Source organism: Schistocerca cancellata, chromosome 3 (assembly GCF_023864275.1).
Source record: "Schistocerca cancellata isolate TAMUIC-IGC-003103 chromosome 3, iqSchCanc2.1, whole genome shotgun sequence".
NCBI lineage: Eukaryota > Metazoa > Arthropoda > Insecta > Orthoptera > Acrididae > Schistocerca > Schistocerca cancellata.
In genome coordinates this window covers 853,662,675-853,682,158 of record NC_064628.1, presented here as the reverse complement: position 1 = coordinate 853,682,158, position 19,484 = coordinate 853,662,675, and the positions used below count along the sequence as shown (strand labels likewise).

Below are 19,484 nucleotides of genomic sequence, written 5' to 3'. Positions count from 1 at the left end.
CTTGGTTGAACGCTGGGCTCAGTTCTGTTGGAAGATGGGACAGGGTGTCAGTATTGGCATGCTGAGTGGAACTGCTGAAGGGAATTCTGTAATTGAACCTACTAAGGAAGAGTGCCCAGTGCTGGAGTCTGTGGGCAGGTACCTTTGCTGCAGGACTGTAAGTCTCCACACAGGTGCTGTTTTCCAATGTTACTCTTTCTTTTCTTGTTTTTTCTTATTTCCCCCTGTAGCAGTTTGCCTCCTTTGTTTCTTTATTTGTTGTCCTTGGTGTAGACATACTGGCTGAAAAAATAGGGGGTCGACATACAGTACTGTTTTCTGAAAATGATGTAGCTGACAGATGCCCAGTTGTGTTTCACAGTCTTTTATTTTCACTTTTCACAACCCCCCAATAATACACAGTTATATATGGCCAGTGTGCTATTGTTCATCTTTCGATAAGCCTCATTACTAGTTATCAGGCCCACATCCACATACTGCTACAATAGTTTCCTGTTGAACATCAACAAGCAGTAAAAACATAACCACATAATTCACAGTTCTTGAAGAATAAACAGGTATATATGGAAACAGACGGGTCATTGTTTTTACACACGGCCTATTGGTGTAACACTTATTTCACTGTTAAGTCAATGCATTGTTGTTGCTCTAACCCACACAGGTTCCTCATCTGAAACTCGGCTGTAGACTGACTGTCTCATGACTAAACATCAGGCCCTTATGTATCATCACAATAATAGGTACTTAAACTACACACTGATTAAAGTTAAATTTACAGAAATTACAATTAAAACTTAACTCATTAAATTAACTGAATACATCGAAAAAATGGTTCTTTTTAACAGTTTCTTCTACTACAAGGGTAAAGCCGAATTATTTGTTTAAATCATGAAATTAACATATATAGTTATGCAAACAATATTTTTGACAAAACTGTTAATTACTTTGGAATTAATGAAGGGCTGGTTTTGCTAACATGTTTCTGACTAAAGCCAAATAAATACTTTAAGAATACTAGCATTTCGTCTTCCAAATGTTTATAATTAGTAAAGAATTAATATTTGTTTGTACATCAACAACAGAATTTAAGTTACAAAACAATTATTGATTTCTCCCTATTATGAAAGATACTAAGTAGGAATAGTAAAAAAAATTAGAAAATCAATTACATACATAAAACTAGGCACAAAATTAGATCTGGTGTTATTTACTTTAAAACTGAGGGCCAACCTTTCTCTTTTATGAAAATGCAGATTATACTTATGTATGTTCATGGTGATTAGTTAAAATTGAAAAAATCGAATTTTAAGAGGGCAGATGGCAAGACAAGAGGGGAAGTAAAAATATCCCAGCTTGCTTCATCACACCCTTCTCGTAATAATCAAAGGTATTGCCCACTCACATGCAGACATGGTTTCAGTTACATCCAAGGCTGTCATTGTCTACTTCATTCTTGACAGCATCCCACAGTGTGATGGGCATCTGTCATCCATGGAAGAAGCAAGGGTGTGCTGATTTCCTTAATGTAATGTGTGTCATTAAGTTTATGGTTTCCTAGTCCCAAACCAGTACTCGTTCTAATACCAGGTGGACCAAGCAATTGATGACAAATGTGAAAGGTGAAAAAGCATCAAGTATGAATAGACTTTCTATATCTGTGTTGTGAACCACAAGGAAGGTGAGATGTCGTATGACTTTTTAGTATATCACCGCAATCGTGAGTTATCCTTTGAGTAGAATGTGTTGTTTATTATATGCCACTCAGCAGTGAGCTGTGGACTGAAAGGGTGGTGCGCCTAGCTGGAGATACTTTTCAGTGTTTAAGAGGGGCACACGAGCACCAGTGTTAACCCGTAGCTGAACTTGTTTGCAGTGCAAAGTGAGTGTGATGAATAGTTTCTTAGGTGATATCACTGTGGTGTGAGAATCTGATGTAATCACATTAATATCCATCAGTTCCCATCAAGATGAGAGTTTTTTGTCCAGAGCATGGCAGACAGATGTGAGATGTCCTTCCTTCCACCACATCTCACACTGTAACAACCTGTCATGGCTGCCTACTCTGACATGTGTTTGAAAACAGTGCAGGCACTACAGATACAAGTGCTGGTCAGGGAGCCTGTCAGCAACATTGGATCCTCCTCTTTGATCTGACACAATGATAACCACCTCACTCCAGTATTCTAATCAACGGCCCACAGCCTGGGAAATTTTGAAGGATTATGCCCATGTTAAAACATCATCCAAAGAAGGGTCCTCAAATTGTAGAGGTTTCTGATGCACCTCCTTATCCAGAGCCACCTGAATGACTGTGTTCCTGATCATTTCCACTGCATATGATTCCTTATATTCACTGGAGTCATGAAACAGCATTTCCTACTGAGTCCCTGCAGTTCAGTTGCCCATGTGCAGTGTGACTGATTAGACTGTTTACCACCCTGATAAAATTCCACATGGGATGCAATGATGTGGTAGTGTTGGTGAAAGTAGGTACCTAATAGAGTACACATTTTGTCAAATCTCAGTTGTACCAGTTCAGGGAGGTGGGTCAGTTGGCACAAAATCTGGTATGTGCTTGGTCAGATCCATGACAAGAAAAGCTGTATCCATTACTTGGAATGCAGCAAAGCCCTGCCAATGGTGCTTATGTATGCTTACTGCTCTTCCACCATCTCGTCGTAAGTTGGACAGCATGGTTTCCTGACGTTTTGTGTCCTAACTGCTGTTGGAGAACTTGCCGTAGCATGACTTCCATCAACACACCCAGTAAGGTAACCTGTTGCACAGAGTCCATGATTACATAACAAATAAAGTATATTTAATGATCTCACAGGACTGTAGTTCACAACAGCTACAATGTATGACGTAGCCATGAGGCAAGCCAGGTGCAGTACAGTTCTAGCTAGTGCAGCAAATAGCATGATGACCAGGCTGTGGGGTGTCTCCCCCTAGTGGCTGCACTTGCAACAGTGGACAAAGAGTGACAGTCGCATTGTATGTGCCATTTGTGTGACTACGACCAATGTCGGAGATGTCAGCTGCTCCCCAATGTTTAGGTGGTAGCCCAGTGGGTTACCATTGATCCCTATTGTTATAATCAGTTAATAATTTCTGAGTGTCAATAATTTTGTGATGGTAAAACACACCAATATTTTGTACAATGAATTTACATTACTTTAAAATATTTATTTAACAAGAAAATCTTTGCAGTGTGTTGTAAAGTCGTACTTCAACTGTTTGCAATGTTTTCAGCTTCAATTATTAATACCTATTAAGTTGATTACAGGAGTTAGTTTTATTTTCATTCACCTAATTTTAAAATAAATAACACTGGGTCATGACCCCACAATACTAGCAGTGCAACAAAAACTTCACTATATTAGTTACAGGTTAATAGCTGTTACTGTTTGTATTAAACATAAGCCGTTTTGCTCACCGATTAAAAAGCTAATGCTCCATTCATCATGCTGATTTTTTATATAGATGGCATATAAAAACCAGCACACACTGAAAAATCTGAGGCAATAAGGCCATTTCATCTCTTAAGATATTCATTAAATTCGCACAAAAAGTTAAAATCCATGAAATAAAAATGAAATACTAACACAGCCCCCACCCCATGGGGAAGTGCTCACACTGACAGACTTCTTTGTCTATAATGGAGATGGTTTTGTGATTTGGTGTGGGTGGTGATGGGAACACTTGATTTCGTAGGACTAGTGGATCTGCCAGCTCAGGCAACCTATTTGTGCAACGCCAAATCTCAAATATCTTTTACAATTGGGATTCTGTTTAGCTGCTAATTTTTTCTATACTAGATAGTTGTTTCTAGAATATACTGTCTAAGTTTGGAGTCTCTAATTATGTCTTTTACAAAATTTTAATAGCCTTTCTCCTCCGAACTTGCCGTTTCCTCAACTCTGTACCAAGCAATGTTACATTTATTATCTTGGAAATCTACGTCTAGATCTACACTCTGCAAACCACTGTGAAGTACAAGGCAGAAAGTACATCCCACTTTACCAGTTATTAGGTTTTATCCCACTCCATTCACGTATGGAGCATGGAGAGAATAATTGTTTAAATGCTTCCTTCCATGTTGTAATTACTCTGATCTTGTCCTCATGATATCTATAGAAGTGGATATGTAGAGGACTGTAGTATAATTCTAGAGTCATCATTTAAACCCCATTCTTGAAACTCTGTAAGTAGGATTTCTCAGGATACTATAGCTTCATTAATTCATAATGGGAACTTCTAACGTATCTCCAAGGTGGTAGATAATCTGCAACACTTCAGCTTATTTTGGGCCAAAAATTTATATTTTCACCAGGAACTCAATAAATAATAATAAGTAGCACAACAGAAACTTCAGAGTGATGAATATATGATATAATTCATTTGCTATCTAAATTTCAAATTTGTAGCTTTTATATCCCATTACTCTAAAAATTACAAAAAACAGTGGTTTCTACAGAAACTATTACATTAATCTATGTCTTTTTGAGTGTTTTTGCATAATCTCTACTTGCATGCTTGATCAGGCAGTTCGCAACCTCTGCTCAGCAGAGTAGAGGAGGGGAGGGGGGGGGGGGGGACTCTCTGGCACCTGGCACTCTGTGCACATACAGTGATCAAAAGAATTCACTCACTTCCCAACAAAATGTTGCTATGTTATTTTATCGATGTTGGATCTTGTGAACTCCGCAGACGTTAATGATATCTGGTGAATGACGCAACCAGTCACACATGCTTTTTTTTACTTTAGTTTCATAACTAGTTCCAGGCTACCATATCCATCTTCAGATGGCTAATATTTTTCATTACACAGATGTTTTGACCACAAGCACATCATGTGCTCCACAATAAGTTCCAGTAGTTTTGTTGTGCTCCGTGTGATTTTCTAGCTCAATCTTTATGTTATAAAGTTATAATTTTCTTGTTCTTTCACTGATGGCTTATGGCGTCATGTTCTGGGGCAATTAATGATTAAGTATTCACAATGCAGAAGTATGTAAAAAAATATCTGGTATCCACTCTTAGTCTCTTTTAGATGAGTCTTTAACCAGACGTACATATTAATAGTCACACAAAGCATCTACTCCTTATGAAGTTAGTTATCAACAGGGAGAAAACTTAAACTGTATGTCACTCTGCCTTAGATTTTTATAAACCTTGCTGCTTTCTAAGCCACATGACATCCACTTATCCAGTGACGTCAAGAAACTAACTCATAATAAAATGAAGATCTGAAAGAGACTTGCATTTTTGCCAGAAAAAACATGAAATGAAAACTGTATTAAGTATTCATCTTGCAAATTGTGAAAATGCCATGTTCCAGGAATTTGGAGACATTTGCTATCAGAGTGGGATTTTTACTCTCAATGAGAAACCAGTTAATAATGCCTACCAGTTTTCTGAAAGGAAATTCTCAAGGGGAGGCACTCCATTGATTTTATGGTACTTTCAATCTGTCCAGTGTTTAAAGTAATATTTTGTTTACACTTACAACAGAGAAAATCTACTCGCCAAATGACAGGTGATGAAAACAGAAAGACATAAAACTGTTAGCTTTTGCAAACAGGGACTAGTGCTCCTGGCAGAACAGATAAATGAGTTAGAGGTAAACAGAAGCACAAAGCTTTAGGGTGCAGGAAAGGCTGTTGGAGAAGTTGCTCTTGACTGAAAATCAAGGGAAATTTAGCAGACAAATTAGATATCTTGCCTACTTAACCTCCCCTGGTTATGGGTTCACATATAATGCATGATTCAGCAAAGTAGTTTTACTTGGTATAATGTATGTAACTTTGGAATAAAGCTAACAACTGCAGCTTTGTGGCAGATAAATACACTGTGCTGGGACTACAGTCATGCAGCTTGGCTGGGGTGAGAGGTCGTGTATTATGTGTGTGTGTGAGGGGAAAAAGACAAGGAGTGGGAGGCGGGGTTGAAGGTATATATGCCTTGATGCAAAACATAATTAACAGATAAATTTCCTGAGGCAAATGTGATTTCAGTTTTAATATTTTTGAAATAAAGATCTGTTTGAATTTTCAAACATTCATAACAGATTGCATGTTTTAAAACATATTTCAGCTATACAGGTATATTACTACTGGCAGTGTCTGTTACATTTAAAATAAATAAGAGTGAATTAAGAGGGAGAATGATGCAGGTTTTAACATTCACTGCTGGAATGGCTTCATTACAATAAACTGAAATGATAAATACATGTTTTTTTGAACGAACAACTGTAATAACCAGGAGACTACCATTTTACATTGCATTCTTAATATTCTATACATGTGTGAAGAACATGTTACTTTTCTTTGCAGTTGCAGTTGTAATGTGTTTCTCCTTAGGTGTACCAGGACAATGTGTATGCAGAGGAAAGTAAATTCTATTCATTTAAAAAGGTTATGATGGAAATGGGACCACCATATAGTGAGATGGAGATGGCCTCTTTCATGTCTGCATCAAAAGGTGAAATGGATATTCTGTTTGATACAGTTTTGTTTGTTCTATAATTTTTTTGTAATTTGTCATGGATTTTAGTATTGAAAGTACAAAATAATACCACAACTAACTTTAATAGTGTTAGTGTTGTTAGGGTATGTTGTTTATTACAGGATACATGGGAGAGTGTGGACTACGGGGAGGATACTGTGAGGTGATCAACCTAGATCCAGATGTGAAAGAAATGTGCTTGAAAGGCTTTAGTGTTTTGTCAGGTGCTACTCTTCCAGGACAGGTACTCTCCCTTATTTAAAAAGTTTCTGAGTGCTAACTGATTTTATTTTACAGTAATTGCATGATGAAATACTTTTTAATTTATGTAGAACATAATTTAATACGAGATCATATTTAATATCATAGACTACTGGATATACAATTGTTTATGCTATCCCCCATGGGAAGCAGAATGATAAATGGGTGCTAAATACTTAATCAACTTTAATTTGTAGATTCTGGGCCCACAATGTGCTTTTATACTTAAAAACAGGAAATAATAATAATAATAATAATAATAATAATAATAATGAATACAAATTATACTGGGACAGAACCATTATAACAGATAAAACAACACCACATAACAAACCTGACATCATACTCACCAATAAAAAGAAGAAATTAACACAACTAATTGAAATATCCATACCCAATACAACAAATATACAAAAGAAAACAGGAGAAAAAATTGAAAAATACATCCAACTGGCTGAGGAAGTCAAGGACATGTGGCATCAGGATAAAGTTGACATTCTCCCAATTATACTGTCAACTACAGGAGTCATACCACACTATATCCACCAGTACATCAATGCAATACAGCTACATCCAAACTTATATACACAATTACAGAAATCCGTAATTATTGATACATGTTCAATTACCTGAAAGTTCCTAAATGCAATATAACACATACCGTACAGTTAAAAGGAAGTCACGCTTGATGAAGGTCCGCGTCACTTTCCATTTTTAACCAGACCTAAGGCCTGAGAAAAATAGAAATAATAATAATAATAATAATAACACACACATTAAAATAGACAAACCACCAAACATAACAGACATGGAACACTTCTGGAGCAACATATGGTCAAACCTGGTACAACATAACAGACATGCATGGTGGATACAAGCAGAAACAGACTCATACAAGATGGTACCACAAATGCCTGAAGTGATAATTTTGCAACATGAAGTGACCCGAACAGTTAATTCTACGCACAATTGGAAAGCCCCTGGAAATGATAAAATAGCAAATTTCTGGCTAAAGAAGTTCACCTCAACACATTCACATCTAACTAAATTATTTAACAGTTACATTGCAGACCCATACACATTCCCTGATACACTTACACATGGAATAACTTATCTGAAACCTAAAGATCAAGCAGACACAGCAAACCCAGCTAAATATTGCCCCATAACATGCCTACCAACAATCTACAAAATATTAGCTTCAGTCATCACACAGAAATTAATGCCACATACAACACAGAACAAAATTATAAATTAAGAACAAAAAGGCTGCTGCAAAGGAGCACGAGGATGTGAAGAGCAACTGATAATAGACACAGAGGTGACATATCAAGCTAAAACTAAACAAAGGTCGCTACACTATGCATACATTGATTACCAAAAAGCTTTTGATAGTGTACCCCACTCATGGTTACTACAGATATTGGAAATATACAAAGTAGATCCTAAATTGATACAGTTCCTAAACATAGTAATGAAAAACTGGAAAACCACACTTAATATCCAAACAAATTCAGATAATATCACATCACAGCCAATACAGATTAAGTGTGGAATATACCAAGGAGACTCATTAAGTCCTTTCTGGTTCTGCCTTGCTCTGAATCCACTATCCAACATGCTAAATAATACAAATTATGGATATAATATTACTGGAACATACCCACACAAAATCACACATTTGCTATACATGGATGATCTAAAGCTACTGGCAGCAACCAATCAACAACTCAACCAATTACTAAAGATAACAGAAGTATTCAGCAATGATATAAATATGGCTTTTGGAACAGACAAATGTAAGAAAAATAGCACAGTCAAGGGAAAACACACTAAACAAGAAGATTACATATTGGATAACCACAGTGACTCCATAGAAGCGATGGAAAAAACAGATGCCTATAAATATCTAGGATACAGACAAAAAATAGGAATAGACAATACAAATATTAAAGACGAACTAAAAGAAAAATATAGACAAAGACTAACAAAAATACTGAAAACAGAATTGACAGCAAGAAACAAGACAAAAGCTATAAATACTTATGCTATACCAATATTGACCTACTCATTTGGAGTAGTGAAATGGAGTAACACAGACCTAGAAGCACTCAATACACTTACACGATCACAATGCCACAAATATAGAATACATCACATACATTCAGCAACAGAAAGATTCACATTAAGCAGAAAGGAAGGAGGAAGGGGATTCAGTGACATAAAAAACCTACATTATGGACAGGTAGACAATTTAAGAAAATTCTTTCTAGAACGAGCAGAAACTAGCAAAATACACAAAGCAATCACTCATATAAATACATCGGCTACAGCACTGCAATTTCATAACCACTTCTACAACCCTTTAGATCGCATAACATCAACAGATACGAAGAAAGTAAATTGGAAAAAGAAAACACTACATGGCAAGCACCCGTATCATCTAACACAGCCACACATCGATCAAGACGCATCCAACACATGGCTAAGAAAAGGCAATATATACAGTGAGACGGAAGGATTCATGATTGCAATACAGGATCAAACACTAAACACCAGATATTACAGCAATCATATTATTAAAGATCCCAATACCACAACAGATAAATGCAGACTTTGCAAACAACAAATAGAAATAGTAGATCACATCGCAAGTGGATGTACAATACTAGCAAATGCAGAGTACCCCAGAAGACATGACAACGTAGCAAAAATAATACATCAACAACTTGCCATAAAACATAAACTAATAAAACAACACGTTCCCACATACAAGTATGCACCACAAAATGTACTGGAGAATGATGAATACAAATTATACTGGAACAGAACCATTATAACAGATAAAACAACACCACATAACAAACCTGACATCATACTCACCAATAAAAAGAAGAAATTAACACAATTAATCGAAATATCCATACCCAATACAACAAATATACAGAAGAAAACAGGAGAAAAAATTGAAAAATACATCCAACTGGCTGAGGAAGTCAAGGATATGTGGCATCAGGATAAAGTTGACATTATACCGATTATACTATCAACTACAGGAGTCATACCGCACAATATCCACCAGTACATCAACGCAATACAGCTACATCCAAACATATATATACAACTACAGAAATCCGTAATTATTGATACATGTTCAAAACCCGAAAGTTCCTAAATGCAATGTAACATATACCGTACAGTTAAAAGGAAGTCACGCTTGATCAAGGTCCGCGTCACTTTTATTTTTGACCAGACATAACGTCTGAGAAAAGAAAGAATAATAATAATAATATTGTATTGTCATTCTGCTGATTACAGCAACAGACAAAGTCAAGAGCATATATTTCTACATAAACTATAATATTGATGTAAACTGGTTTACATAAAATAGGTACACATTAGAATGCAGTATTTTGATCTTCAAAACATTCATCAGTGGTGTAAAATGGATTGTTCACTAATAGCTTGTATAATTTAGCTTTAAAAATATTTACAGCTCTTTAAAGTCAGCACTTAGTCTATTAAACATCCTTAGTCCAAGAACTAGGTAGGAGTTCTGTGATTTTGATAATCTGTGATATGGCACATCTACAGATGTTCTGTTTCTAGTATTGTGGCTATGAATATCACTTCTCAACATAAAATTAGAGACATTGTTTCTAATGTGCAATAAAACATTGTTGATGAATAAGTTTAAGACACTACAATTTAATAAACAGAGGTTTGCAATATACTGTTTTATCAGAATCTGTTATTATTCTTATTACATTCTTCTGTAAAAGTAAAATGTCATTTACATGACAGCTACTACCCCACAGTAAGATTCCATAAGAAATTATGCTTTGGAAGAAGGCAAAATATGCCAATCCACATAGTCATTGGGAACATATCTTTTTAAATTTCTAATAAGATAAATAACTCATGAAAGCCTAGCCAATATATTTTTAATGTGTGGTTCCCATGTCAATTTATTGTCAATAGTAGCACCTAAAAATTTGACAGTTTCTAGTTCTTCGTCATTAGGAATCTCTTTGAGGCTAAAGTAAAGTGTCTGGGTTTTGTTTTCATTTAGTAAGAAGCCATTAGCTTTGAACCATAATGAGGACTGAGCAAGGGTATTTTCGGTCAGTGTTTTCAGTGTACCTAGATCAGAGGTTTTATGTATAAAAGTTGTGTCATCAGCATACAATATTTGTTTGAGAATTTATGAACAAGGGCAGGTCATTAATCATTAGTATAAACAGTAAAGGTCCAAGCACCAACCCTTAACCAAATTTGATTTCTCCCTACCAATGCACACAACTTGTTGATGGTTCTCTAGAAAATACCTGAACATATTTATACTGTTGTCATCAAAACCATAGTAAACTAGCTTATTCAGCACAGTGTCATGCTCTACACAGTCAAAGGCTCTGCTCAGGTCACAAAATGTAGCCTGGGCATAGTCCCTAGCCTCGAACACATCTAGTACCAATTTTACGAGGGAGTGCATTGCATCCGTTGTGGATTTACCTGTCCTAAATCCAAACTGTTTATCACTAATTATATTTAGTTTACCCAAGTAGGTTCTAACTTGCTCATACATAATTGTTTCTAAAATTTTTGAAAAAACTGGGGTTATGGATATAGGTCTGTAACTAGCGGGACAGTTCTTTTCCACTTTCTTATATATATGCACAACTCTAGAAATTTTTAGTATGTCAGGGAACTTACTTTCAACTAGGCATTTGTTAATACAAAAAGGTAAGGGATAAATTGCACAATCAATAAAATCTTTCAACAAATTACATGACATATCATAATACGCAACACTAACTGAAGGTTTGAAATTTTTCACTATTTTTAGGATATTATTTGGGCTCACTTCTGTGAAAGTGAAGGTGCTTGGGGGAAACTTTTCAAAGCAGCTGTCCATAATACTAAGTGCATTTTTAGGGGGTTTGTTTATTGAGCTACTGATTTCTTCAATGGACTGAATGCAATATTTATTAAATGCTTCTGGGGTAATGGCGATTTCCTCTTTGTGTTTAGTGTGAGCAATGGAGTTTACTACACTCCAGACCTTTTTGCATTTATTGTTAGATTTTTTGATGTTTACTATGTTATGCAGTTTCTTTGCTTCATTTATTGCCTTCCTACACTTGTATTTGGCTTTAGCATACAGTTCTGATTTACTGGTTTTGTACAGACTAGAATACAGCATAACAGTATTTTTCAGTTGCCCTAACTGTGGAGTATACCATTCCTTTGTTTTCCTTTTCTTGTAATTACTACTAATATTCACTGTACATTTTTTCAGAGGGATGTTATTTTCAAATATATTTAAAAATATGGAGAAAAACTTGGTGAAAACAATATCAGCTGAACAGTCTTGAAGCCTAACAAAATGTGTGTCCCAACTGAAGTAAGTGAGGGCGTGTCTAAACCTATCCATCCTCTCTCTGCTCACAGGTCTAGTAATCACAATTTTAGATTCTGGTTTGGCACAGTCTGAAGTTACATTATTAAGACTAAGGTACACTGCATCATGGTCTGAGTAAAGGAAACTAATTACATCAGTGGACATACAAGTTCTCTTAATATTTGTAAATATATTGTCTAGACAGGATGAGCCTCTGGTAGGTTTGCAGTTAACATAGTACAGGTTAAATTGTCGAAGCACAGTTTTGAGCTCTGTCACAGTTTTTCTGTCCTTCAGGACATCAAAACTTTAATTGATATCACCGCCAATGACAATATTGTATTTTTTTCCATTTTGGTATACATATGTACATTAAGAGTTCCTCAAGTTTCTCCAGAAAGATGTGCGGGTCACCACTAGGTGGCCTGTACACTACTACTATCATTAGCTTAAGGTTACCAATTACTAGACCTGATATTTCAAAATGCATTTCATCACAAAGGTTATTGAGATCCATCCTGCCACAGTTTGTTGCAAGAGGTGTTTTTCCATATATTGCTACCCCACCACATAAGTGCTGTTTTCTGCAATAGCAACTAAGTAGTGTGTAATCATCCAATACTTTGTACCCAAGCTCATCCTCTTTACACCAATGTTCACTTAAACATAGAATATCTACCAGGTTTTCATTTGAAAATTCGTTGACTATTAAGTTTTTATCTGCCATACCCTGAATATTGGGGTAGCATATTTCAAACTCCACTTTAGGCATTTCTTTTTTTTGCATATTCTCTTAATTGACATGACCTAATGTTACCACATAAAAGTTGACCAGGTTGTGTCCTTATGTTACTAGAACACCCAGCCTGGTCTATGCATACAAGTTTTTTGTCATCTCAGTTGAAACATAATCCAAACACATTACTGGTCTTTTTTCCTTCTTTAGCTTATCCAATACTATTCCGAGAATTGTATCACTTAAAACACGTTTACCTAGATTATTGAAATGTTGACCATGCTTGCTATGCCATTCTCTGCTACAACTACTGGTGTTAATTAAGGAAACGTTCTTAAAATGCTTAGAGATTGCTTTGTACTCCTTGTTGGTCTGCTCCACTTCCTTATTCACACATGACCACTGGGGCAAATCATGTCGATGAGGCACATTAACAACAATGAATAAAGTTCAGTATTTTTGGATTAATATATTTGTTGCTAGTTTCTGTCATTTACCTTCTTTATGCTTCTTTTAAGGTAGATTTTCTGATAAATACTACATGTGACAATTATTATTAAGAAAACAATATTACTCGTCAACTGTATAGCTAAAAATGGATTGTTACATGTCCACTCTTTTGTTGTTGTGTATGGTGAATTTTATGTATCAATTTCACAAAGAGAAAATAAATCTGGCAAGTACTTACCTTCAGATTGCACAGAAAAGAGCACTAACATCTTTTGTGTATCATTCTTCAATCTGTCAAACAATTTAAACTCCAGGACAGAATAATGACAATATTATGAAAAGGATAGATTGCTACTCACCATACAGTGGAATTGTTGAGTTGCCAACAGGCACAATGAAAAGACTGTGCTTTTGGCCAAAAAGCCCTCTTCTGAGTTACACACACACACACACACACACACACACAAGTGCAACTCTCATCACATACATGACCAATTTCTCGGGTGTGGGTGTGTTTTGTCTAATTCAGAAGAAGGCTTTTTGGCTGAAAGCTTACTTGTTTAGCAGTCTTTCTGTTGTGCCTGCCTGCAACTCAACATTTCCACTACAAGGTGAGTAACAATCTATGCTTTTCATAATACTGTCATTCTTCAATCTATTTTAATCACTTCTACAAGTATATCAATGAGACTCCTATTGGGACTATGTCTCTTAAACTTATAAGCACAGAACTGCAGATACATCAGTAAACTGTGTGAAACGTACTGGAAATTAAGTAGAACGAGGTGTAGGTGTTTACACATTATAATTAAAGTTTTATCAAGTTAATTGTTCTTTTATTTAGTAATTCAGCAAAAATGTCATTCAGCAGTTTCTTAGTTTCAGTTTAACATCAGCATCTTTCAGGTTTGGGGTGGCCACAGCTTTACTTTTACAGATTAATATGCAAATAGTAACAAGTGTAAACCTGCCAAATAAAACACACATTTTATGTAAGCAGCATAAAAGTTCACTTGCACCTCAATGTAAGTACAAATTTTTTACAGTAATCATTACTGAAGCAATAGATAATTATATGTAATGGTCACACAATGACATATTTTCATAAAATGTGATAATCAATTTCTAAATTTATTTTACAAGTACATAGATTTCTGCACATGAAATTTTTTACACAGCCTGACTGTTTAGCAAGAAATTTTTAAATTGTAGCTTAGTAGGTAAGACAAAACTGTACTCAATCCAAAGGTTGAACACCATGCCACTTTAATATGCATAGTCATTTTGGAAGCAGTATGTTTTCTTTTTGGCAGATTAAAACTGTGTGCCGGATCATGACTTGAACTTGGGACCTTTGCCTTTCGCGAAGCTCCCGAGTTCGAGTCTCAGACCGGCACACAGTTTTAATCTGCCAGAAAGTTTCATATCAGCACACACTCTGCTGCAGAGTGAAAATCTCATTCTGAAAACATCCCCGAGGCTGTGGCTAAGCCATGTCTCCGCAGTATCTTTTCTTTCAGGAGTGCTAGTTCTGCAAGGTTCACAGGAGAGCTTCTGTAAAGTTTGGAAGGTAGGAGATGAGGTACTGGCAGAAGTAAAGCTGTGAGGATGGGGCATGAGTCGTGCTTGGGTAGCTCAGATGGTAGAGCACTTGCCCGCGAAAGGCAAAGGTCCCGAGTTTGAGTCTCAGTCCGGCACACAGTTTTAATATGCCAGGAAGTTTCATATCAGCACACACTCCGCTGCAGAGTGAAAATCTCATTCCAGTATGTTTTCTCTTTCCAACCTATCATGAATGACTGACCCAGCCAGTTATAAGAGGACCTACAGTTTAATGTGGACTTCAAATCACGGTGCATCTAAGCATTTTTTACATGCAGATTATTGCCGAATGTAAAAGAAGAGATAACTGGAAGAAAAGATCCTACAATTATCAGAATGTTGAACATCAGACTTGTAGATATTTAGTCTGATGCCTAGCCACTAACTCATTGAGCCACATGTTAGTGTATGTTTTACTTTGACAATGGATTCATCATTTCATTTAAAATGATGCTCACATTAAATTAGCAGAATGCTGTAATTATTAATCTCTCTCTCTCTCTCGTCACTCTCTCTTTCTCTCTTTTTTTTAAGGGTGGTTCATTTGCATGTGTGTGTATATTTTGATTTTGTGTACAGGTTGCAATCGACTGCATAGTCAAACCACCTCAGCCAGGAGCTCCATCATACAAGCAGTATGCTGTAGAAAAAGAGGCTATTTTAAACTCACTTAGTGTAAAGGCAAATATTGTTGTAGAAATATTCAACAGCCTGAAGGGGATGTCCTGCAACAAAGTGCAAGGCGCCATGTATGCATTCCCACAGGTAAAACTCCAACACTCTTAAAATATGTGGCAGCTGGAAAACATGTTCTATAGTGTTTAATCAAAATATGAGGCAAGGCAACCTATCAGTTTGTAAACAGCCACTTGCTCTTTTTCTAGCATAAGCACATACATGAGCTTGGAAATGTAAAATATTTCTACTATCAAATGTCTCTCCACACTGCATCAATCAGCTATGTGTGAGTGGAGTAGCCTTTCCTCATATTTGGTCATGGTTCCCTTTCTGGAATTTTTCTTGCTGTAGTAGTGATACAATACTGTGCCTAGCATTGTAGAAACAATTATGTAGTGAATGTCATGTTGCATTGTTGGTTTGAAAATGAGTGATTAAGTTATTGGAGGCCCATTGTTGGCGTTAGCTGCAATTCCTCAGAGGACAATAGTTAAAATACATAATAAAGCGCATCTCTTGTTTACCATCATAGGTGCTTGGTGAAGATCAATAAGCATTGATGTAAAGAAGTCAGAGCATGTTATCTTTATGCTGATCCATTCCCTATTGCAACCTATTTGCTGAATGGAGCCAGCTTTCTCCAACCCTTTTCCTCCCTTTTCAGATAGAAAGTGCTGTTCCTTTATTCTGTAGTGAAACACCCAAATTTTTACACTTTTATTCTTTATTTATTCCTCATTTCCTGTTATCAACTTTCATTTCAGTTACATCTTCCATCCAATGCTATAAAGACAGCTAAACAAAATAATTTACCACCAGATACATTTTATGCATTGGGATTACTGGAGGCAACTGGTATCTCTGTTGTACCAGGATCAGGATTCGGGCAAAAACCAGGAACTTATCATATCAGGTATGAAATCAGTTATCAGTTCTGATATGAAATGTTGGATGTAAATCACGTATGTGGGAAGAGAGAAGTATTTACCTGCTGGGCACTGAAATAGGAATAATTACAGTATAGTTGCTACATCAGATGCAGAAACAATTAGAAAGCAATGACCAGCTTCAGAGGTTTGGAGTGACTGAAATTTTATTCTTTTAAGCATCTGTTCATATTTCCCTTTTTCCTTGTTCATTCATTTCATTAGCAGACAGAATTTTTTAGAGAATGTGAAAGGTCTGAAATTCTACTCTGTTTTTCTAAGCAATGTAGTTTTTCATTTACCTTGCATTTTTCACCATGTATCCATTGTTTTAAGATTTGAATTACAAGTATTTCATTAGTTTACTGGTGCATTATAGATTCTTGGAAGGTTAACAGTCATGCATGTTTTCTTTTCCAGAACTACTATTTTGCCTCAGCAAGATAAACTGAAGAGTATAATGAAGAAATTCAAGGCTTATCATGAAAAGTTTATGCAAAAGTATGAATAATATGCAAATTAAGAAAAATGCTCACAAATTTGGGTGGAGTAGTGTTTTATTATGGACATATTTGTCTTCTGTTCCTTTGTGGAGTAAAAACCACAAAATACTAATACAAAATGAAACTTGTGGACAAATATTACTGTACTTCCTAAGGAGGCTGTGAAATTAATTTCTTAAATGATGTAATACTCACTTTTAGCTGTTACCTTTTTATTTCAGTTTTGAAATTTTGCCATTTGATTTGATGTTTTGTGTGTTACATATATGTCATTAAAAATTATAGAAACTGTGGATCCATTTACAAGTAATTAATGTGAAATGAATATGACATGCAATTCATAATTTTTCATGTTGTTTGTTTGTGTTGTTACACTCAAAATTATCCAAGGATTTGACAGTAGCATTAGAGCACTATTATAAATGATGGAAGGGTTACCATACAGCTGAGGTATTGTGCAGTTGTTGATAAGGACAGAATCAAGACTGAAAGTGTACCTAAGTCTTTTGCACCCTACCTCAAATCTAAAAACTAACAAAAACATGTACATGCATTTGTCTTTCATTGTCCTCGTATAGATCCTTAAATATAATGGTACCCATTATGACTATCTGATCTGTCAGAAGTTTCAGATAACACAGTATCCAGCCCCCTTATGGAAAATGGGCAGCTGTATTCCTAATCAGTGGTGGAATTTAAGTTCCAACTACTCCTCCCAGAAGCCATTCTGTTCTGGCAGTGGCAATCACTTTGGCAATATAGGCCATCACAACCCAGACAATGTCTCATGGGTTGGTCTGGAGATTTCCATTCGCCATTACATCAGGCACTGGGCACCTCCCACCTCTCCTAGAAATCATCCTGATGGTCTCCCAAATGACTATACTTTTACTGGAGTGGTTTATGGTACTCAGGAACTGTTGTCATGATTTATTTTTGCTGTGTCTAATTATTTGTTGGTATTTTTCCCTTGCGTCTCAAAGGGCTGCATAGATCTCTGCTGTTGGCTAGCCCTTGAATCTACACAGAGCCACCCACCTGGTCCTTACTGTAAAGTGGCATTCATCACTCCATCAGGGACAAGCTGCCTTTTTCAGCTGGCCTGAAGACTGCAGGATGTACGTTTCTATGGCATGGTAGATCATTTTGGTAATATGATCCATCCACTCCTGGATGCTGTTATGGTGTTCAAACACAGCAAGTTGTCTGCAGAACATCCAGTCTTCACTATTGTGCACCCACCATGGTGGTTGTGCTTCCAGTCTGGTACAAATACTCATAAGGCAACCTCCTTTTGGAGTAAGGATACTTTCCTGAGTCGTTGCATGAAGCAAGTTTAATTCCACTTTTAAAACCTGGGAAGGATCACGCATACCCAAGTAGTTATCATAGTGTTGCCCTCACTAGCTGCATGGGAAATACCTTGTAGCAGATGGTCAAGTGCTGCCTTTTCTGAATCATAGAATCCAGGCAGTTTCTTAGTTGCTTTCTGTGTGGGTTCATCAGATACCTCTCCACCTTTGGTAACAAAGCCCTCCTGGTAGCAGCTATACCACAGGCTTTACTGTGCTGGAATCACTTAATGGGTATATTTTTTGACATCAAGAAGGCTTACAATACTCCTTGGAAGCACAACATCCTTGGGCAGCACCATGAATGAAAGTTTTGAGGATGTCTTCCTGTCCTTACGCAGTCCTTCCTTTCATCATGCTATTTAAGATATTGAGTCAGTTCCGCCCTCCCTGACTGCACTGAGCAAGAAAATACTGTTCCTCAAGGTAGTGTTTTAAGTGTGACAGTCCTTGTCATAACTATTTACAATATAACTTTGACAGTTAAATGTCTCATCGAATGTTCTTTGTTTATTGATGACTTCTCTTTCTTTTGTCCCTCTTTGAACCTTTCAACAACTCATCAGTTTCAGTTGACTATTTGGTGGTTGCAGGATTAGGCTGAGAAAAACAGTTTTAATTTCTCAACCAAGAAGTCTGAATGAATTCTTTTTAACTGTTCACATTCTGTTTTCCACTTTCCCGAGTAGATGATGAGGGACACTGTTCTTAATATTAAATATGAGGTGAAGTTTCTGGGTCTCACATTTGATTCTTAACTTGCATTATGCCACATATTAGGAACCTGAAAAGATGATCCCTCAAAGTACTCGGTATTTAAAATGTGTTAGTCATAATTCATGGGGAGAGGACTCAACTTGCTTTTGCAGTTTTACCAGGCCTTCATGCACTCTTGGCCTGATTATAGGTGCATAGTTTATGGGTTTATAAGATCTCTTATTGAAAAATTGTGGATGTGGTACATCATGAAGGATTTCAGCTGGATACTGTCAGGACACAGGTAGTACATCAGTTGCATTAACACTGCTCAGTGTAAAAGTCAGTAGTTAAATATTATACTTATCTTTT

General features: G+C 36.3%; 1 protein-coding gene across 1 annotated transcript in view; it reads left to right on the top strand.

The window, feature by feature from the left end:
- LOC126175910 (alanine aminotransferase 1-like) overlaps positions 1-17,596 on the top strand; it is a 105,042-nt gene extending 87,446 nt beyond the window's left edge. Inside the window, exons 8-12 of the mRNA XM_049922977.1 lie at positions 6,363-6,483; positions 6,630-6,751; positions 15,537-15,722; positions 16,400-16,548; positions 16,982-17,596. Coding sequence (XP_049778934.1) covers positions 6,363-6,483; positions 6,630-6,751; positions 15,537-15,722; positions 16,400-16,548; positions 16,982-17,072 — 669 coding nt within the window. The 3' untranslated portion in view covers positions 17,073-17,596. The remainder of the gene's footprint in view (positions 1-6,362; positions 6,484-6,629; positions 6,752-15,536; positions 15,723-16,399; positions 16,549-16,981) is intronic.
- Positions 17,597-19,484: the final 1,888 nt, after the last annotated feature.